The 22950-nt window shown below is 52.0% G+C and overlaps 1 protein-coding gene across 14 annotated transcripts in view; it reads right to left on the bottom strand.

Annotated features, from left to right (window-relative positions):
• Nphp4 (nephrocystin 4) overlaps positions 1-22950 on the bottom strand; it is a 97896-nt gene that overhangs the window by 30867 nt on the left and 44079 nt on the right. For 7 of the 14 annotated variants that reach the window (XM_010627835.2, XM_010627836.2, XM_010627840.2 and 4 more), the window contains 3 exons: positions 19623-19805; positions 11411-11546; positions 654-715 (listed from right to left, as the gene is read on the bottom strand). In XM_010627835.2, the coding sequence (XP_010626137.1) occupies positions 654-715; positions 11411-11546; positions 19623-19805 (381 nt within the window). Of the gene's footprint in view, positions 1-653; positions 716-1155; positions 1271-1345; positions 1392-10577; positions 10638-11410; positions 11547-19622; positions 19806-20953; positions 20981-22950 lie in introns of those variants that run through there. The other 7 variants (XM_010627847.2, XM_010627849.2, XM_010627845.3 and 4 more) reach the window with 6 other exon arrangements.

Below are 22950 nucleotides of genomic sequence, written 5' to 3'. Positions count from 1 at the left end.
ACCTGCACCTCTGAACAGACACAATGTTGGTCGAGAACCCAGCTTCCAAGCTGTGTGGGTCTGTGGCCACAGCCAAGGCTAATGGACTGTGACTTCTCAAAGTCGCCAGGCCAGCTCTGACCTCTCAAAACCAGGAAACAGAAGCCAGCAGGGCACAGGCGGGCACAAGGGCAGCTCAGCTCACCTAGCCAGGAAGAGCTCTGGCCCCACCAGGAAATTCCAGGCCAGTGGGGTGCCCTGCATCCAACAGCACCATCTACTGCCTATGTGTCTCTCACTCACTGCGGTTGGGCAGAGTGGCTGGGAGAGGGAAGGGGACCACACCGGGTGTCCTCTCCAGAGAGAGGTCCTGAGGGGCTCAGCCACCATGGTCACCAGGGAGTAGAGGCGTTTCCTGCCAGGGCTGGCACAGGCCAAGGGGGCAAAGTGGGCATGGGTAAGCAGCAACATGAGGCCTGGCAGCAGTGAGGCAGTGTATCCCCGGCCGGGGCCCCAGCAGCCTGTTGCACTCCCTCCCTCCCCTGCCCCAGCCCCAAGCTGGGGGACCCCACAGCGGGGACAACCACTCTGTAGGAGACAAGAGTCCTCGCACCCAGGGCTCCCGGGTGCTGCTGCTGGAATTGAGAAATGGGCCCCACAGGGCCCAGACTTACCCCTGGTCCCCTGGGCGAGTCCTGGGTGGCAGTGAGACCCTGGGGTGCAGGTGCTGATGGGCCTGGGAAGAAAGCACAAGGCGCATCAGCCTTGGGAAGCCCAAGAAACCTGAGCTCCAGGACACCAGGCCCAACGCCCTTCCCCACCCAGCCTGCAACCTGCTCAGCACAAAACCCTCACTGGAGGGAGGCACAGGAGGTGAGATGTGGGAGGGAGCCCGCCCCAGGCTCGGTGCTCAAAGGCCTGAGGAGGGCTGCCTGGGTCTGTCTGAAAATCCATCCATCTACGGTCACTTCGTACCTGCCACCATCACCCCTTCCTGTCCACAGTGGGGGCTGCCCAGCCAGACAGGCCGGGTATGGCCCACAAATGATGTGAGCCCCAGGCACCTGCCAGAGGCTCCTGACCAGCCTGGCACCCTAGGAGCACAGCCTCTGCCCCAGGCCTCAGGTCCCACCCTGTCACTGTGGACGGACCCCACCCCTGGGCTTTCACCATCACCTGGACCTCTCAGGAAACCGGACTCTCTGCTCAGGCATGCCCGGCCTCCTCTCACCCCCACACAGCAGTCACTGTCCCTTCCCACAGCCTCTCCTGCCATCAGTGTCAGGTAAGTGGGTCTCTCGCTGCCCCTGGAATCCCCAACGGCCCACAGCCTACAGCCCACGGCCAAAGCACAGATGGGACTAACTCTCTGTCCTCGAATCTGCAGCTCTCCATAGCATGCACAGTGCGGCCTCTTCAGACCACAGCAAAACAAAAACAACCACAACAAAGGCCACTTTCAGAGGCGGAGCCAGCCCCACACAGCACCCTGCCCATCGGGGACACTTGCCCAGACCTCTCCAGCTGCTCCCAGAGTCTGCCTGAGGCACAGCGGGCCAGACTAGGCAGGGCTCCCCCACCTCGGGTGACCCACCCACTCGGGCCTGCAGCTCAGGGTCCAGCACCTCCAGGGAAGGGCCAGGCCACAGCGCTTCCCAGGAACTCTGAACACCCCATAGGAAGACCCAGCTTCCAGACACAAGATGCCCTCCTTGGGGGGACCAGCAGACTCACCCGGGAGCACCACTGCCCGGGACAGGGCCACCTCTGAGCCACTCCCAGCTCCTGGGCTCCTTCACCTTCCGCAGACATCAGGGCCCTGCACGCAGCCCAGTGCCCGCCCTCCTGAACAGCGAAGGACACGAAACAGGAAAGCTACCACTGGAGTTTGGCTTTGCTCTGCCCCAAATGAGGACTCGGAGAACTCGGCAGGCTGATGCTGGTAAGGAGGAAAATTGTAGGAAATGGCTCTATTATCCTCCACCAAGAGAAAGCTGCACTTAGGAACCAGGCCTGCTGCATCTTCCCAGCCAGGAGACACTGGGGACACCTCAGCATCAGGGCACATTAGAAGGCTCATGCGTCCCCCACAGGCTCAAAGCTGGGGACCCCGAGGAACTGAGGCATATTGCAAGCACTGACGCACACTTTCAGGGTTCTCAAAGCTGAGTACTGTGCCATGCTTCTCCACATAATTCTTTCCGTGGTGACTTGGTGTGCACTTTTACTTTCCAAGAGAGCCAAATAGCCTAAAAGAGGCCCTGGCAGATGGTTTATGACACATGCTGTGAGCCAGGCCCAGCAGACCCACAGCCACATCCCCGGGAAGTAAGGGCCGAGGAAATCCATCAAGACCACACCATCACCAGGCTTCAAATCTTTTTGTCTTAATGTGGATGTGGTGGCCAGTGGCGTTGGATGAGCTGCTGCTTCCTGCCCAGGGGCACCCACGACACTTCCGGTGGGACAGGTGTATCTAGAAAGGAAGCCTGGTTTCTGCCACCATGGCACATCCTGGCTGATGTGCAGGACACGAAAGATGCCCAGGCAGCCCCCAGGAGAGCAGAACTGAGAAGAACGAGGAGCTGAGTGGGACCCAGCCCAGGCGGGTCTCCAGGGAAAGTGCAAGTTATCAAGCACTGGGCATCGTGGGATCCCACAGCCACCACAGAAAGGGAGCAGTCACACACTCAGCACTGCCTCAGCCTCAGCTGTGGGACACAAAATGCACCTGCTTTCAGGACTGCAGTCACTGTCACATTCACCGTGACATCCCCCAGACTGGCTGTACTGTGACACTAGCCAGGGAGGCTCGGCAGTGAGGCCCAGAGCCAGCCCCGTCCCCATGACCCCTTCTCCCCCAGTGAGCCCTGAAGGTGGCTCCTCCCTGGGTGCCTGGCCGGGCACAGGCTCTGTGTTCAGCTGTGCTCTTGGCATTTGCATGTGGAGACCCCAAGCTGCACTTTCCACAGCTGTGCCAAGCAGCCCAGGCCACACGAAGAGATTCAGTCCACGGCTCCCAAGATCCCACTGCTGATGGCCAGAGACAGGGAGTGGGGATGCGCCTCGCGGGGTGAGGGTTCTGCAGAAGGCACCTGAGCCAAGTGAGGCCAAGGGAGCCCCGACTGTGTGCACTGGAGTGAACAGCACTGGGAGCGCAGACAGACACACAGGAGGTTCTCGTCATGCCAGCACCTCTCCTGGTGGCTGTCCCCAAACCGCGTGTGCACTGGGCTTTGCTTCTCGGTCACAGTTACCCCACTTGGTGGCAGACAGGGGTGGGCACTGGGGCAATGAGACCTCTCACCTCCAGTATCACCTCCCCATTCTGCTTAGCAACTCCAGGGGCCCTGGGGAGCGGGGCTCGGTGTCTGTCACCTGCAGCAGGTGTCACTGAGCAGCCACTTGTCCCCACCAGAGGTGCACTTCTCAGTATGCAAGTTACATGCCATTTAAAAAAAGGAAAAACAGAAATAAGGGGGAAGAAAGGACAGCATTTTTACCACCTTTGCTTTTCTATGTCACTGATCCATTTATCTGAAAAACATCTCATCACCCACCGCACTGAGATATACTGTGAAGACACACCGACAGCTAACAGGACTAGGTGGTGCTCTCCGCTCCCTCAAACACCAGGACTCAGGGCAGAGAGGGGAACCATGGACAGGGTCCCCAGCATCTTCCCACTGAAGGTCCTGAGGACACAGCAGGATGAGGGCGCGTTCAGGGGCCATAGTGCCCTGTCCATGCTTGGCTGGAGGGTCAGTTTCCAGAGGGGAGGACCACAGTCCCAAGCAGAGGTGGCAGAAGGAGGCCAATGCCTAGGCAACCTGCAGCAGCTAAGCAGAGTCAGGGAAAGGGACTACCAGGCAGGGCAGCGAGGCAGAGGGAGGGGAGGAGGAGCCACTGCCAGGACAGGTGTAGTCAATGGGACCTCAGGAAAGGTGGTGGCCAAAGACAGTTTCCTGTCTACAGACCGTGAAAGGATGAATCAGTAGCTAATGGCACTCCAGACACTAACCATTCATAAGGCAAACCCATTTGAAAGGCCTTTATTCCTATTTGTGGGTAAAACCTCATTCTTCCTAAGACTTTGATCACAGGAATGGGGAAATAGGCAAAATCTAATAAGGAATAAAAGGAGACCTCATAATGGAGTGGGCGTGGTCTCCAGGCTGAATCCAAGAACAGAGGCCCCAGGGTGGCTGCCCAGAGCCTGCGCTGGGTCCCCGCAGGGCCAGGGTCAGAAGCCCCTGACCCACATCAAAGCTGTGCCCTGAACCACACTCGCAAGCATTCTCCAGCAAAATGCACCTTCTCATCTGCATGCTCACTCACACTCCTCTGTGAGAGGCTGAACAGAAAGCAACTCTGTGGGCTCTAACTCCTTCACTGCTGCACAGTGGACTGATTCTCCAGGGGCTACCAGGCAGCGGCCTGTCGAGGGCATGCTCCAAAGAATTAAGGACAGTGTGGCGTGGATGCAACCCCACACGTCCTGGGAAACACCAAGGTCACATGTTTGCAATGACCCCTGCTGCAGGACGTTTTCAAGTCTAGTAAGCAAACAATCCCAGATTCTGGCACCTCGAAAAGCAAAATGTGGGTCAAGGAAATTCTGAGTCACAAAAAATAAAGACAGAGTGCCCTCTAGTGGCTCTGTGATGCTCTCTCGCATGGGTGATGAATAAACCCCTGCTCCCTGACAATTTTATAGGAAAAATAAAAGGATTATTCATAACACAAAGCCAAAGTACCTCACCTAAAGTGACAGCCACATATCATTAAGATTTCCACAGGAGCCGTATAAGTCGTTAAAATATTGAAGTATGAAAAGTTTCCATCATAAGTTAAACACTAGTGGGTATTTAAAAGTCTCTTATACTGGGCCTTGAGAGGCAATGTCTTCAAACGTCTGGAGCCTGGGCTGGAGGCAATCATATTAGCATGACATGAATGCAGCCATAAATCCAAATTAAATAAGCCAAATGGAATCAGGTCACACGGCGGTGCCCTCCCATGCTACCTTCGCTCAACAGTTCAATTACTACCCCGATAGGCTCCTCCCTGCCAGGGAGATGACAAGACAGCTTCTGGTGCAGACCTCACAGCCCAGAGCTCTGTGTCTCCAGTCAGACTGCTGTGGGGTGCGCCCTGTGGGCAATGGCACCCTCGGGCAGCGATGGGCTCTGGGGGACCCGCTCCTGGCCGCTCCATTGCCAGCCCCACACATCTGGCTGCTGAAGTCACCCTTCCACCCCATCCAGACAGCAGCTGCTGCTCGAAGGTCTCTGTCCTCAGATGGGGCAGGAAGCAGAGCAGCATCAGAACCGAAAGGCAGTAGCAAAAGATTAGCAGAGTTCAGAGTCACCATCCCACCAGCCCTGCCCGAGAAGCAACAGCCAGGATCCACAAGGCCCACACCCATCCCTGTCCCCATCTGCTGTCCCAGGGGAAAGGCAGGGACACGGCAGAACAAGGAGCTCGTATGCAAGACTCACTCGGCTGGGCCACCTGAGCAAACCAGCTGTCAGGATTCCCAAGGCCCAGGGACTCCCGGGAGCCCTGGGGTCAGCACAGCGGGAACTGCCAGAAGTCAGCTCTGAAGAAAGGAGAGCTGGAAGGGTGGGGGCCAGGTCCCCAGGAGAGGCAGACAGACAGATGGAGTCCGTCTGACACCTGGTGAGGGGCTGGAGCCACCACACCTGACCCTGATGTCAGCTCTGCTTCCGGGCCTCTGTCACACGGGCCAGACTCCTCCTCTCGTTCAAGCTGTTCCGAGGTGAGGTTCTCATCCTTGCACATGAAAACAGTGCTGACTGATTCATTTCTACAGTGCCTCGCGACAGGCCAGGACTTCAGCGGGGCAGGGTGCAGGTGAGTAAGGCATAGCGCCCCTAGACAGCCGCACCCACAGTAGTCTAGGGCCCAAAAGATAGATGCCTGCCTCTCCCCCTTCTCCATGGAGCAGGGACACCTCCCAGTCCCCTGTGCCTGAGGGGACATGTGGATACTTGCAGCCAGCAAGGAAGAGAAGCAGCAACATCACTCCCAGGCCAGACCTCCCCTGCTGGGACAAGGTCCTCCTGAGCCTCCCACTCTTTCTGTGACAAGCAGCACTCAAAAGGGAACTACTGCCACTGTGTCCAGGAGGAGCGGACTCACTTTCACCTGCAGCTGATGTGCATCCAGGGTAAGAGCTAAACTGTTCTGCTTCAAACCACTGAGCTTGGGGGCGGGTTACTTGTTACTTAGTAAAGCTGACCAATACACTCCAAGAAGAAATGCAGACAAAACACTGCTATATAAAATAAATAGCAAAGGGCTGTGGGAAGCCAAAATGAAAGCTTTTCCATATATAAAACCCTTAGGCTGGGCTTTAAAGCTCAGTAGATGTTTCTATAAGAAAAGGCCAAAAAAGTTTAACAGACAACTATTGTTTTAATGTGGGTCTATTTTAAACTACTTCAAAATTCTAAGTAAAAAAGAAACATGGCTGGGGATGTAGTCCCACAGGAGGCAGCATACTGAGTGCAATCCCCAGTAATACATACAAAAACGAAACACAAATTGGAACCAATAATTTAGGAAATAACAACACTATAAGTAAATCAAGACCTATGAAATAGGGTTGAAGCTATACTTAAGAATGGCAAAACCTTAAATGCTTTATTGTTGAACAAAACGAAAATAATTTAAACATTTAACTTTTTTAAAATTTGAAGAAACTGAGAGGATGGAATTAAAAACAGATGCACATAAAATCAAAATTAATCAGAAATAAAGATAAGATTTGAGAGCTGGGAATTTAGCTCAGTGGCACTGCGCCTGCCTTGCAAGTGAAAGGTCCTGAGTTCGATTTCCAGTACCAAAAAAAAAAAAAGATAAGATTAGTTTTAAAGAACAACAGAACCAAGAAGCAAATCTGAGCTGGTTCTCCAAGATTAGACCAGTGAGGCGGTCACCCTGGGGTCAGCTGCCCGGAAAGGAAGCAGTTCCACTCTCAGGAAGGCACCGGAAAGGAAGAGAGTCACAGGCACAGATCAGAAGTTTAGAACTGGACAGGACTCCCTCACAGCATCTCTGAAAATAAGATAAAGTGGGCCATTTCTTGACAGGAACATAAGATGGGGTAAAAATGTAAACAGACCAAAACCATAAGATGAAATTAAATGGTTGCCAAAAACTGCCTTCAAAAGGTAGCAGGTTCCTTGTGGTGTCGCAGGCCAGTTCTACCCGACCTTTAAGACTGGGGGCCCACGTTTCTGGACCATTTCAGAATCCAGGAGAAGATGGAGGCCACCTCCTGAGAAAGACAAGGAGAACGCCACAGAGCAGGGGTCTGCAGACCATGGCCCTCATATCAAACTGTGCGTGTAAATAAAGTTGTATTGGGACACAGCCAGGACATCACTTTTCCTACCCTCTTCAGCTTCTGGCATATACCAGCAGAGACAAGTGCCTGTGACAGACTGCCTCACCACGGCCTAAAACATGACGACTTGGCCCTGACAGGAACATACTGCTGGCCTCTGCACAGGTGAACCTTGAAGTACAAACAGAAACCCTGAAGTCAAGAAAAACGGTGCAGCAGCAGAGCTCCCCACACATCACTCTGCCTCCTCATCCTACTTTATCCCTTGGTGGTGTTTCTTTTTTGGTAACGGGAATCGAACTTGGGACCTTGTGCTTGTGAGGTAGGTGGCGGAACCACTGAGCTAAATCCCCAGCCCTATCTCTTTGTCTTTAATACCGTGTTGCCCTGAAAATAAGACCTCACGGCCTTGAAGACTAGAGATCAAAGACGCCAGCCCCAGTCGGCCTATCCCTGCCTCAGCAAGAGAAGCCGCGGAGCAAGAGAACAGTGAGGAAAACTCTGCACGTCCATCACCATGGCAACAAACAGCTAGGGCTTATTTTCAGGGGAACACCGTACACTTTACCTTTTGTGTGCTTAGGGAAGTTCCGGCGGGGCTGAGCAGAAGGCGGGGAGGCTCCACCTGCACCCCACGCCCACCCCCTGCACAGCACCCCACGGTCCACACCCGTCCTGAGGGAGACGTCACTGTGGCCCAGCCTTCACCAAGATGGCTTCCCAGCACCCTGCTGCCCTTCCCAGGTCCCCACAGCCTTCCCCACCTTCACCTGCTCCCTTCCCTGCTATTCACCTTCTTCTCAGGATTTCAAGCTCTCTTCACAATTTTTCTTTCTAATTCTTTCAACTAATTCTGATCATGTGTTTTTTCAAATGCCTGTCAGCCTCAGGACTTCTCTTTTCATAGAATCTTCTCTCCTATAAAAGTTTTATATTCCCACAGAATTGGATTTTTCAGGGGGATTTTTTTTGTTTTTTCTTTCTTGGTTTATGTTTCGTCCATCTTGCTCAAGAAAGCCCTCCTGGCCCCAAAGTCATAAAATATTCCCCAATTTCACCAGAACATTCTCCAGCTTTTTCCTAAGATTGCTCAGCCTCTGTCCTTCATATTAGCTCTCTCACCCACCCCACTTTACAGATGAGGAAAACTGAGTGCCAGAGGCACCAAGTTCCCAGTCCCCACACGCAGGCCACACAGGCAGCTGTCCTGAGGTCCCTCGCTGCTCCCGTGCCGTGCACCCCCTTTCAGAACACATCTGCGTCCAACGTCCTGCCCCGAAGGTTCATCCACACTGACACGCACAGGTCTGCAGCATCCCTCTGCCTGAACAAATCAGCTTTTCAGTTGTGTGCCTTCACCCTGCGCTCCACCCTGGCCCTTTTTTATTATTCCCTTTTATTTCCAGACAGGGTCTAGCTAAGTTCCTCAGGTTGGGCTCAGGTTTGGAATACCACTGCTTCAGCCTCCCAGAGTGCTGGGTGCACACCATCATGCCTGGCTCCTACTCATCCACTCCTGGGGCCAGGGAGGCGCTCTGAACCCGTGACCACAAAGTTTCCATGAGCAGCCCCATGCGGGTCCCCACGCAGAGATGAAGCGGTTACTCTGGCCGTGCACAGACAGGCACTCCGGGCTTCAGTGTGAGCCGAACATCTCACACGCACGCACACACGCGTGCGCGCGCGCACACACACACACACACACACACACACACACAGTGGCCAGACCCCACCTCCACCTGCATCTGCATGCTCCTGTACGCCTGGGCCTGGGGGATTGACGTGATTTCTCTCTTTCTTCCCACTTCCCTGACCACCACTGACGCCGTGCATTTGCTACCTGTTTCAGTTTCTTCGCTGCCAATTTTCTCTTCGTATCCTATGTTCATTTCTCTTCCTTCCTCATCTACCTTGGATCGATCTGGAGGAACTTTTTCTATAATCCTTCCTCTTTCTAATCTAATTCCAAATTTAAAACTTCTAAAGTCCTATTTTCTTAATGTATCTGGACTTCAGTCCGCACATGATGTGATGGACAAGCAATTGTGCCCGAGGCAGAGAGCAACCGCTCACACCCCAAGACACGGCACCTGAGTCCCCAGAACCTTCTGGAATGCAGTGGCTGCCTGCACTGCCGAGGGACACAGGCTCCCGGCCCACTTGCTGACTTCAGTGGGGCCGGTTTGGGCGGTGGGCTCCCCACACCGCAGTCCCAGTGGGTCAAAGTGAGGCAGGGGTGCATCAGGAAGGGGTCTGCAGAGGCCAGTGAGCTCTCCCATGGGGAGAGGCAGTGCGAGGGGAGGCAGCGGCCTCAAGAAGCCGGAGAAGGCCAGGCACGCAGCCCTGGGGAGGAGAACTGGATTCCAGTCTCGGAGACCCCACTATGGCTTCTGACTTCAAAAACCATAAGAAAACGAGGCAGCGCTGCCCGAAGTCACTGAGATCAAGGTGCTCTGTGACAGCAGCAATAGGAACTCACACACACCTTCCTGCAGTGTCTCCCGTACCCTACTTGGTCCCCCTCCCTAAGTACCAATTTCTGCATTGATTCCATGATGTTCTTGTCCCTGCGACTTCATGGTGAAGTCTGCAAATCCAGAAAGATGAACCTCCCTTCTTCAAAAGTGCCTTGGCAATCGTTCACTATGAACTGTTTTTGATTTTTAAAAATAAATCTCAAAAAAAAAATATGTGCAGCATGGAGGAAATAGATTCCAGAAAACACAAGGGGTGCTGACAGGCCCCAGAGGAGAGTAAGATAGGCGAGCTCAGTTCTGGGGTGCTGCCACCCACAGGGGGCTACAATTATCAGCATTGAACGGGAGACAGGATCCAAATATCCTCACCACAAAGAAACAGCAACGGCTGGGGTCTCGGACACTGACTTCCCTGACCCCGGATTACGTCAGGGCGGGGGCGGGGGTCGGAACACACACCGCACCCCACAGAGATGCAGCATCATGTGCCAACTTAAAACAAAACTTAAAAACAGGGCCAAAGCTGACAAAGATCCTGGAATTAGCACTCGCGGAGTTTACACTGTATTGGAACTGGAAATTCCCCCACAGACCACCTGGCCACACTTCGGGGAGGGAGCCCCACACCAGCCCTGCTCACACTGGGTACAAAGAACAATCCACCCCTCGTAAAACCCAAGAACGGAAAAGACAAAACAGTTAGTCTTCAGATGTACTGCTTCTATGAAAAGAAGGATGGGACTTACCATGTGGTTTGTCCCAACACAGTCAACTTGACTTTGGGTACCTGGCTATTTTCAGTCATCCTGCAAAGTCCCCAAATATCAAGAAAACAGAGGTCAGGACACACCAAGCTCCAGGCTAAAGAAGGAAGCAAGCTGCTCCTGCCCCCAGGAAGTTAAATTCAACAAGACCAGTTTTCGCAAAGTACAATCTCAGCTCCTGAGGAAAATCACCCTCAGGGACAGAGTTAGGGCTACTCCAAGGCAGGACCAGGACCACAGCCAAGAAAAGCAGGCACACCCTGCCTGGACCGAGGCACCACAGCTCGGCACTGCCCTTTCCCATCTGCCCATCTGGACCTGGCAGGAAGGCCAGCGTGAGTGTGGTGGCTGAGGCTGGGCACCTACTTCAGCTGGAAGAGGGACCCCAAGGCTTCCTTTCACTGTCTCCGGCCACCATGCATTCAGCCGGAGGGACAGGCCCTGCACTGGGGTCCCCAAGCCCGGGGGACGCCAGCCACAGCTCTTCACCCCGCACACCTGTGCGTCTGTCCCCACCCTGAGCGCCATCATGGTCCCTCTGTCACACCCCATGGCGACTCCTGCTTGGTCCCAGGTTCCCAGGGCACACACAGTGCTTCCAGGTGGGCAGGAGGCACTTCACACAGTGAAAACCTGAGCTAGCACTGTGGTCTTCGCAACTGTGCAGAGCAGGTGAGAATGCCAGGCCTGGCTGCATGGCACCGTCTGAGTCCCAAGACTGACGGATCCGAATGCAGGCCCTCTGCAGCCGTGACCTGTAGCCTAGCAACCTCGCCGGCCTGAGCTTGCTCCTGAGGAAGAGGCCACGCGCTCACCTGAGGGGGACTGGGGTGGCTTCCTGCAGGGCTGCTCTGCCAGGGGGCCCTCTGCACGCTGCTTGGGGGTCTCCAGCAGCTCCTCGGGGTTCAGCGAGAACCGGAACTGCACTGTCCCCGCCTCTGCCTGCTTCACCTGCAACAGAGTCAAAGAGACTGTGAGGCCGCGCTGCCCAACCGCATCAGGGACACACGGGGCCAACTTGGAGCCGCGGAGCCACCAGTGCGTGTTAGGGTTATTAATCTAGGGTAAAAAAGGTCCGCTGTGGCATTCAAACCCCAGAAGATCTTACGGGGTATTCCAGAATGGAATTTAACCAAGCAGAAATATATTTTCAATATATTTAATAAGTCCCAATATACTTAGCTGCTTAATTAACACATAAAACTGACTTTTCATTCTGCGTGTAGTTCTACGGGATTGAACACAGGCACAAATGCAGGCAACCAACCCTAGGCGGGATCCAGGATGGCGCCACGGTAGCCCCGCCCAGCCCTCAGTGGCCACACCCAGCACCAGTCTGGTCTCTAGAGACTGTCGTCCAAACAAAACCCGAAGACTTACAACCAGAACACTTTTTGTCCTTCGATTGAACCAGGGCCTGATGCATGTAAGGCAAGTGCTCTACCACTGAGCTACACCCCTGGCCTTTTTAAAAAATTTTACTCTGAGACAGGGTCTCTCACCAAAGCTGCCCGGGCGGGGCTGGAACTTGAAATCCTCCTGCCTCGGTCTCCAGAGTAGCTAGAATTACAGGCATGCACAAGCGCACCGCAGCTCCAATATATGACTTTTGAGGCTGCAGCACGCATATGTACAGCCCGCTCCTTTCCTTGCTGCATAGTATTCCACCATATGGGTATAGCCCTGGTTCGGAACAGCTGGGTTTTTTCCAGGTTAGTGACTTTAAACACAGCTATAGTACACCAGGGCATAGAGATTCTTGAGTGAGCCCAAGTCTCTATTTCTGTCACATGCAAGCTGTGACTTGCTTCTGGACTATTTCATTCATCTCTGCCAATCTCTTCCCCGGGAACATGGCGTACTAACACAGCTTTCAGGAGCGCCTTCCAACTGTGCAGTCTGATTCCTCCAACTTCCCTGTCCTTTTTCCAAACTGTTTCAACTCTTCTAATCCCTCTGCCCCGTCATCTGTGTTTTACAATCACTTGCTCAATGCGCAGATAGATACATAAATCAATAAAACTCCACGGGACTTTGCCTGATTGCATTGAATCCAGAGATGAGTTCTGGGGAGAGCTGGCTGCGCTGTGACCGGGAGCCTGCCCACACTGAAAGCTGTTGCGCCTCTCTGTCCTTCCGGTCTCCGGTCTCGCCTGAGCAGAACCAAGTTGAGAACCGTGGCATCAGAGAGGAAGGCTTCCCCAGGCGTGTGTGGTTAGCTTCACTGCGCCTGGAGATCTGCTCACACGTGACGCTGAATCTCGTGGGAGGCTTGTTCCGCGGCAGCTGCTAGACGCACGTGAAGGTCTTCCTTTCCTCTTTCCGCCTTTAATGCAGTCCACTACCTCAGAAAAAGGGCTTCTATCCGTGCAGGGAGCCGCCCCCACCACTGTCTTAGGCAGCGTGAGGTTCCATCTGCAAAGATTCTGCATGTTGATGAGGCAGCTGGGTTCCCAGTTTGGCTTTCTTGGTGATCCAGGTAATGCCAGCCTCTTTTTGATGTGTTTTGGTTTTGGTACTAGGGATCGAACCCAGGACCTTGCCCTTGCAAGGGAGGCGGTGGAACCACTGAACTACATCCCCCGGCTTCAGCCTCCTTTATGAACCAGGGATCTCCCTTGTCTCTTCTATTTTCTATAAGAAACTGTAAAACTGACATTATTTCTTCTTTAAATGTCTAGGAGAGTTCAAGATGAACGGGCCTGGATATTTACTTGCCTGAAAGAGTTTAAACAATGATTTAAATTTCTATAACAGTTATAGAAGGACCCAAGCTCTCTCCTCAATGGGGGTGAATTCTGGGGGTGAATTAGTGATACTAATTCTCCGTTGTTGCTGAACACACAGAACTGTTTGCAGCCTTACCTGTGTGGGCTACAGTGATTGCTATTCTCTTGTTCCTAGTACTGCAATTTATGTTCTCTTTTTTTTCTTCACCATCTTGTCAGAAGCTCATCAATTTTATGGCTCTTTTCCAAGAATCAGGCTTTCTGTTCTTTTTTTTTTTTTTCAATTTTTTAATCTATTGTGTTTCTGTTAATTTCAGTGGCTTCTGCTCCTTACTACAGACTTTTCTTCTTGCTTTAGGGTTATTTTGCTCTCTCCAGTTTCTAAAGGCATTCAGTTGAAGATTAGATTAAGTTTTTTGTTCCAATATAAGGACTTCGTGCTACAAGTTTCTATCAAAGCATGATTTAGCTGCATCTGACAAATTTTGCCATGTTGTGTGTTCATTTTTGTTCAGATCAAAATATCTTCTATCTTCTCTTGAGGTTTCCTCCTGGGCTTACGGATTATTTAGAAATGTATTGCTTGGTGATTTTGTTTTGGTTTTTTTGTTTGTTTGTACCAGGGATTGAACTCAAGACCTCTTGCTTGCGAGGGTGGCGGCAGCACCACTGAGGTAAATCCCCGGCCTCTCTTGTTTTTTGAAACAAGTTCTCGCTAATTATTTCAGGGGAGCTTGAACTCACTGTGTAGACCAGGCTGGCCTTGAACTCATGGTGATCCTCCTGCCTTGGCCTCCCAAGTACTAGATGGTTGGTAATTTTTATATTTTTATTGCTAATGATTTTTAATTTAATTCCATTATGACCAGAGATTATATCTTGCAAAATCTTAATCCTTGTTAAATTGTCAGCTTGTTTCGTGGCCAGGATGTGGTCTAACCTGGTGACTATTCTTGTGTTCAGCCCTGTTCTGCTGTTTTCCGGGAGGCTGCTGGCCGATGACAACCAGACGCAACTGGATGAAGACGTCTTTGATTCTTTTATGTCCCAGTGGCTTCTGTCTGCTTAGAGAGGCAAGGCCTCTAGACACCATCATGGATTTGCGTCTTTCTCTGTTCCTTTCTAGCAGCTTTGTGGTGCATATTCTGAAGCTTCCTGTCTGACGCAGACACTTTCAGGATCAAGATGTCTTCTTGGTGACCATATCTTTCAACAGATGTGATCTCTCAGTTTCTGGAAATTTCCTTGATGCCAAAGTCTGCTTTGAAAGATACTCACACAGCCCCTCCAGTTCTCTGTCAGTGCTTACATGGACTGTCCTCCATTCTTTTACTTTTAGCCTACACTGTTATTTATTCTTTTTTTTTTCTTTTTCTTTTTTGGTACCAGGGGTCAAACTCGGGGCCTTGTGCTTGTGAAGCAGGCAGTGGCACTACTGAGCTAAATTCCCTGGCCCGTTACTTATTTATTTTTATTTGTGTTTGTTTGTTTGAGACAGGGTCTCACTATATAGTTCAGGCTGGCCTTGAACTCACTATATAGCCAAGGCCTCAAACTTGAGGCAATACTCCTGCCTCAGCCTCTTGAATGCTGGGATGACAGGCATGTGCCACTACGTTGTTACATTTAAAGTAAAAAACTTTTTTTTTTCATTCAGTCTGACAACCTCTGACTTCACACAAAATGTTTAGGTGATTGACACTTAATGTAATGATTAGTACATTCGGATTCAGAACAGCTATTTTGTTATTACTTGCTCCTCTGGTTTCTTGTCTCATTTCCCCTATCTTTTGAATTATCTCATTTTATCTATCTGTTGGGCTTCTATCTCTTTGTATTCTGTTCTAGTGACTGCTCTAGGTTTTGTATGTTTGTTTGTTTGTTTGTTTTTTGAGGCAGGGTCTCACTATGTAGTTGAGACTGACCTGGACCTATGTATCCCAGGCTGGTCTTGAACTCACAGCAATCCTCCTGCCTCAGCCTCCTGAGTGTTGGGATTACAGGCGTGCGCCACCACGCCTGGCTGCTCTAGGTTTTAAATATAAATTCCTGCCAGACCTGATGGCACACATTTGTAATCCCAGCATTTGGGAGGCTGAGGTAGGAGGTCTACCGTGAGTTCAAGGCCAGGCTGGGCTTCATAGAGAGGCCTTGTCTCAAAAAGCAAAACAAAAGTATATAATCAAGTAGAATGCAAAAACCCTACACCACATAGTGCTAGTACCTGGCCTCCTTATAGCTGCCTCATCTCTCATAGCTACCTACATGCCTTGAAATCTGACCTATCATTTTTGCTTCGACCATCTAACATATTTTAATGAACTCAAGAACAGTGTGGGGATGGGGATGTAGCTCAGTGGTGCTGCTGTCTGCCTCGCAAGCGCAAGGTCCTGAGTTTCATCCCTGGTACGAGAAAAAAAAAACAAAAAAACAAACAGCAGGGCATGGTATCGCATGCCATAGTGCCAGCACTCAGGAGGCTGAGGCAGGAGGATCACCCCAAGTTTGAGGCCAGCCTGAGCTACACAGCAGGACCCTGCCTCAAAAAACAAAGGACTCAAGAACAGAAGATGTTCTCTCTCCATCATCATTCCTGCGGTCCTTCACTCCTGAGTTTCCGTATTTCCAACGGGCATCCTCTCCCTTCTGCCTGAAGAAACTCCTTCAGCCATTCCCATAGAAGATGCCCACTGTGGATGAATTCTCTTGGTCCTCACCCACCTGCGGGTGTCTTGCGTCACCTTTGTGCCTCCACAAATCTCGCTGAGGACTGGAGTCTGGGTGCCGGGTCTTTGTGCTGCCATCTTCTATTGTCCTTCCAGCCTCCATGGTTTCTAACAAAGAATCCACAGTCCCTCAAATCACTCATTCTCAAAGTAATGCACCACGTTGCCACAGCTGCTCTCAAGATGACTTTCACTGTCGTTTTCGGCAGCATGTGACATGTCTGGGTGTGGGTCCCTACATTTCACTTTGGCGTTCACTCAACTTCTTGGATCTGTAGGTTTAGGAGTTTTGCCAAACAAGGGATGTTTTCTTTTTTTTCTCTCTCTCTCACTGAGTTTATTGGTACATTTTAGGTACACAGTACAGTTACATTCATTATTGGGATCTTTACATGACAGGTCTTGGTTCTCATTTTTTCCCCTTGTCCTTGCCCTCCCTTCACCCTTTCCTCCCCTCCCCATTTACAAACACTTTATTTCCATCTTTTCATTTTCTCACATTTTTTTCTTTTCCATTATTACCCTTCAACAAGGGATGTTTTCAACAACTGCTTCTTCAAATATTTTATTTTCTACACCACATCCTTCTCCCCCAATGGGATGCTGTGGACACAGGGTCAGTCTTTTTGGTACTGCCCCACAGGGCACTCTGTCCACTGTCTTCCAATCAGTCTTTCTCTGTTGTTCAGGCAGAATCAATGCTATCAATTTACCTTCAGGTTCACTGGCTCCTCTGCCATCACCACCCTGCTAGGGACTCTACGTGGTGCATTTTTCGTTTTGGTTACTTTATTTTCAGTTCTAAACCTTCCACTCCATTCTTTTTCACATCTTCTGTCTTTACTAAGACTTTTCATCTTTCCATTTGTTTCAAGAGTGTTAGCTCTTACTTCCTAGAGCATCTTTATAATGTCTGCTTTAAAGTCTTTGTCCAGTAATTCCAATACTGTGTCATCTCAGGGCTGGTGTATATTAAATGTCTTTTCCCTACAAGTGGAGATCTTCCAGGCTCTTTGCATGTCAGTTAATTTTAGATGCTATCAAGGACATTTTGGATATTACATTATGACATACTGAGGTTGATTTAAATCCCATGAAAAAAGACTATTGATAGTTTTGCTAAAGCAGAGCTCAGCCCAGTGGGCTGGGGCTAGTTTCCAGGTAGCCTCCCATGGACTGTGGTTCCCACATCAGTGCCATTCCCAAAGCCCAGGTGGTGTGCCCTCGGGTTTCTCCTGCACGTGCTCCTCCTGTGGCAGGTCTGGGACAGACAGTTGTCCGCCCCCCAGTTCAGTTCTCCAATTCCTTGGCCTGCTGTTCAGAGCCAGGTCCATACACTGCAGCTTCGGGTGAGCACAGGCTTCTCTCAACAGACTGAGGCCGCCCCCAGCTTCCCCCTTGGTGCTGTCCCTCAGCCCTCTCAGTTCCCAGGGGCCTGTGGGTTCTCCCGCCAGCCCTGCCATGCTGCGCACTTCCTGAGGCTGAGCTGAATCAAAGTCGAGCAGTGAGAAGATGTGGCTTAGACAGACGGGTGTGTGAGAGAGCTAGGGGCCACATCTATCATTCCTGGAAGTCAGTGTATAATGTCTAAAATTGATAAACTAAGAAATTATAGTAAAAGCATATTATCTGGAAAACAAAGGTAAATATCATAAGTCATGGCCAAGAATTGAAAGTGGCAGCTTTCGAAGATACTTTTTTTTTTTTTTTATAAAAGAGACAATTATATGCTCAGGAGAAAAGGACAGGAGTTATTTAAGAAGAAAACATAATCAGGATATGTTATTTTGTTTCCCAGTAAACAACAGTAAAACAATCATCAACAATGTAAACCCTAAAATCTGCTTAGTCAAAAACTGTGTGGGAGGGCCAGGAATTTAGCTCAGTGGTGCCACCACCTGCCTCGAAAAGGCAAGGTCCTGAGTTTGATCTCCTGTACCAAAAAAAAAAAAAAAAAACTGGGACATTCATAACACTTACACATTTCCTTGGCTAATCTCTGCCACTCCTACTCATCTGCTAATTCCACGAGACCCTGAACCTGCAGGTGCTTGAAAGTTCACTGCATGGATGCATGACCAGACAGGTGACCGGTCACCTGAGCCAGGTTCCCAACAGGTCTGCCCTGACAAGCACCACGGCCAGGGGGAAAGGGCAGAAGCTGTGACCCACAGTACAGGAGCCGATGGGGGCTGTGACACTGGTGTCGTTCACTGGCTTTGTCAGTTCTGTCAGTTTAGGGCAGGACACAGGCGATGTCTGCACACACTGTGGACTGTCACAACTGGGGGTGTTGCTGGTGCTGGATGACAGAAGCTGGAGCTGCTGCAGAGCACCTCAGAGCACAGAGCAGCCTGGCAAGAAGCACTGCCTGAATGTGAGCAGGACTGATGCTGAGGAACTGCTGCAGACGTAGTAATGCTCACAGAAAACAGCAATCTCTGGCACGCTGGGGTGCCGGGAATAGGCGCACCTGAGAGATACTCATGCCACACACAGCGTGTGCACTTATAAATGAAGGCAGTGAACTGGCATGACTGGCCAAGAAGTAAATGGGATAAACACACACACACACACACACACACACACACACACAGACACACACACACACGGGAAGGTAGCAGGGAGAATGGCGATGGCCTCAGGATCTCCGATGGCAATTTTATAATAAGGGCTCCAGCTAGACCATGTGGGAATGCAGCAAAACGTGGCCCCGTAACGAGAGACATTCCTTATAATAAGAAAAGCTGCACAATCAGCTGTTCCTGTGTCCTAGTCCCCAAAGCATTATCCAAATCGTAAATAACACTGAAAATAATATCCGTTGCTAGAGTCAGCACAGAAGTGACATACTGAAATAGTAGGTACGGTCCCCTTCCCTTAGAAAAATGAGGCAATGGAGTGCTAACAGGCTTCCGTCTGCTCCGCTGACACAGGCATATTAGGACTGCAGGGGCCAGCTACATCTCGGAGGGTCAGGACGGACTCCACACACAACCAGGGCAGAGTGGAGTCCTCGGCCTCTGCAAAGGACCCTCCGAGGCCACCATGGGCAGGGGCAGCCCAGGGACCAGATCCCTGCACTCCCTTCATCCTGCCCCACTTCACTGGCTTTCCAGATTGGAGCTTGGGAGCAGTCAATTTGGAATATATTTTTCAAAACCTGGGAATTCCTGCCGTGGACCTGCATCTACATAGCTGACAGAGCCAAAGGCTGTGGAGGTGATGGACAGGTCACCGACAGGTGTGGGGCCGGGGGCTGAGAGCCAGGCCTCAGGGCTCGCTCTTGTGCCATGGCTCCCCCTGCCCAGTGGGGCCCTGGGAAGCCACCATCCCAGGCATTGAGATGCCCTTGGAGCAGGCATGCACAGAACAGCAGGCCACTGGCGGGTAAGATCACCATCAGTTTAGACCATTCTAGGACCCAGCCATCCTCTCTGTCTTTTCCAGGGCACATCCACGACACGAGAACATTCTGAAACATCTGCAGACATCAGCCAACTTCCAGTTCTGCAAATGAGCTCACTAGCAGCTCTCTGGAGAACCGGTGCGGGTGAGAAGTGTGGTGTTACCTCTTCAGAGCTCCTGCTGTCCGGGGGCACCTTGTAGACCAGGCAGCGGGAGGGGTTGGGCCCGGTCCCGCCCTGCAGAGGCAAGGTGACCCTGCCATCAGTGGCTTCCAGGTCAGGGTTCCAGACGGCCCAGCGGACCATGCGCATGCACGCCAAGTGGGACGAGGGAGCGACAGATGCGGCCTGGAATTGAAGCAAAGCACATAACATGTGAGTTATCACAGAAACCACCTGGAAGTCAGCAGAATGCAAAATGTATCCAGAGCCCAGGGAGCAAGGGGCCGGGACCACTGGGCCCATTTTACAGAAGGAGGAACTGAGGCAGGAGGACACAGCAGCCACCCAGCAGTCTAAGAGGGACCCTTTCCCATCCTTCTCCACTCAAGGTGGCAATGGGATCCCCCTGAAGGCCAGCACTGCGTCGAGGCTCCCCTGTTCCCACAAGGATGTGTCTGCGAGTTTCTGAACACTGCACCTCACAACTCCTGGCAATTTGGTCAGGAAACACTAAGGACCGCACTTTACCCAGAGTGAGCAGTGCGGTGTATATGCTGGGGTGCTTAGCACATTTTCTGCAGCAGATCTTTAGCAGTACGTTTCATAAATGTGGCTCCACATGACACTGGGAGATCAATGTCATAAAGCTGGAGCTTTAGGTGCTGTTCCTTTTTCTCCCTGCTCTGTCACTGGCCACAGAAAAGGAATGGGACCCTGAGGAAACCCTGGGGTGGCAGCACAGGAGAAGACAGTAAGGTCCACAAGGGTGGCTCCGGGCCTTGACTCAGCAGTCTTTTAAAGTCGCCCCTTTTATCCATTTTTTTTTTAAGAAGTGGGAGGACAGGGCTGGAGATTTAGCTCAGCGGTTCGGTGGCCTGCCTTGCAAGCACAAGGACCCGAGTTCAATCCCTGGTACCAAAAAAAAAAAAAAAGAAGTGGGAGGATACAGCAGAGCTCAGGTCAGGTCTGTGCCGGAGACTGTACCGTCACCAGCTGGGCAGTGAGCCCAGTGACACCCAGCAGAGGACTTTGGAGGTGACAGCCTTGTCCTGCTGGCACCTCTGCAGGTTTCTCTGGTAGGCGGAGCATTTGCACAGCCAGGAAGGGAGATCACGGGGAGCAGAGTCAGCCTGGGACTGAGTGAGCCCCGCAGACACAATGGGCCTCCCAGCTGGGGGAGCCAGGGGAAGAGCCACCGGTCTCCACAGCCACATGAGGAGAAGAAACGGCCAGTGGCAAGGGGCTGTGGGTAGGGATGCCACCCCCGGGGCTCCCTCCCCAGGCAGCTGAGATGTGCAGGGCTCCTGGTGCGGTGAAGGGACCCAAAGGGGCACCTGGATGAGCATCGTAACTGCAGTCGGAGGGGCATCCTCCAGGAAAGGAGATGCCAGGAGACATCCAAGTTCAGGGCAGCCTCTCCCAGATGTCCCTGCAGCTGACACCCATCTCTTGTAGCCTCTGTGTCCATTCAGGGAAAATCCACAGTCAATATTAGGATTCAAGTTGCTGTCTCTTCCCCACACGCAGCTGGACTACAAACCACTGTCTCCTGCAGCGGGGTCCAGCTGACCCAAGCCACGGCTGCACTGGACATTGTGGTCAGGACACCACCACAATCACATCCTGGGCCAGGTACAGGGAGATTTCATGCCCTGAGCACTCAGTGAGAAAACCCTAGAATCCCCTGAAGGGACTCAGCCCTCATCACGGACAGCAGCGTGTGTCTCTGCCCCACCCACTGGCTGCAGGCGGTTGTAACTAGTGCTGGGCAGTGACTAGGAACAACGCAAAGTTCATGATGAACCCACTGCCTTTTGTTTTTGTTTTTTGAAACAGGGTCTCACTACATAGTTCAAGCTGAACTACACTTCTGAACTACAGGCTGAACTCACTGTGTAGCCCATCCTAGCCTCCAACTCAACGCGATCCTCCCACTTCAGCCTCCGGAGTGCTGGGATTTACAGGGTTGCACCACCACACCAATTTTAAAAGTAAAATGACGTGAGGAAAAGTGGTTGCTAAATCCCTTTCAGGACTCAGCTACCTCTAGATTACCTTTGTGAACAGCCAACTGTGGAAAAGCAAACTTATGACAGGGTCCAAAGATGAGCTATGGACCCAAGCTGTCGGGCTATTTGTGCAGCTCCTGGTTTTATTTTTCAAATTAGGCAACGCAGACACCTCGTCTTCCAAGCCCCAGTTCTCTCGGGTTCTCTGGCTCTCGGCACACACAGATCTCTCCCGTGTGGTAGCTGTCAGCCGCACGAGTACCCATTCCTCCTCACCCCTGGCATCCCCTCTTCCTGGGATGCCTGGGCTGTGGCCCCTGGCAGCATCCCTGAGCAGTGTCAGCTCGTACCCCACATGGAGACTGTGCAGTCAGGGCTTCCCAATGCTTGGGTACTGAGGAAAAGGCCAGGCGCAGAGTAGGAACGGAAGCAATTATGTGGCAGGCTGTGACCATGTGTGAGTTCTGCTGGTTAGGGAGAGATCACCCAGCCAGCAAATCAGCCTACACCTGTAATCCTAGCTACTCAGGAGGCTGAGGCGAGAGGATGGCCTGAGCCCAGGAGCTCAAGGCCAACCTGGGCAACATAATGAGACTTTATCTCAAAGGAAAAAAGAAAGATTTACATCAAAGTGTGGGCAAAGCCATAGCAGAAACAGGCCCAGTCCTGGGAGACACTACAATCCAGGGTTCCTCGGTCACTGCGGTGCCTCAGAGGAGCTGCCAGTCCCCACCTGTGTGTCTTGGCCCAGGAGGCTCTGCTGCACATGAGGCCACAAGAGCCCCAAAACCCAACGATCATGGAAACCACCACGTGCCACATGGTAAGAGCCGCATGGCGTGCTGGGTCTGGTTCTAAAATAGTAAGAACAACAATCCACAAAAGCAAAACACAGACAAGGTGCAGCTGAGCATCTGCGGAGAAACAGATGGCAGCACATAGACAGCAGCATCTGGAAACAGTGTAGCCTGTACTGCAAAGGGGCCAGCGGCCCCAGGACACCCTATGGCTACCAGGGCAGAGGGGAGGCCCCGTCCACGCAGTACCCACACGCAGGGCCACCCTCACCACAAACAGGAGCAGGAAGCAAAGAAAGGGAGCTCCGAGGCCTGGGACACATGAGTGGGGACATGGGGTGCACAGGCAGCGGGAGGGGGCAGATGTTAGGGGCTGGGGTGCCGCCCAGTGGTAGCAGCTTCCCAGGGAGCACCAGGCCCTGGGCTCCATGCCCATGGCAGATGGATGGACAGATGGACAGACAGGTAGCCAGGCAGACAGATGAGGTGAACACTAAGAATGGTGGGGAAAATAACTCTAAGTGA

Source organism: Fukomys damarensis, unplaced genomic scaffold (genome assembly GCF_012274545.1).
Source record: "Fukomys damarensis isolate Sample0158 unplaced genomic scaffold, DMR_v1.0_HiC HiC_scaffold_23, whole genome shotgun sequence".
Taxonomy (NCBI): domain Eukaryota; kingdom Metazoa; phylum Chordata; class Mammalia; order Rodentia; family Bathyergidae; genus Fukomys; species Fukomys damarensis.
Note: the sequence above shows the minus strand (reverse complement) of the source record. Positions and strands in the feature narration are given on the sequence as shown.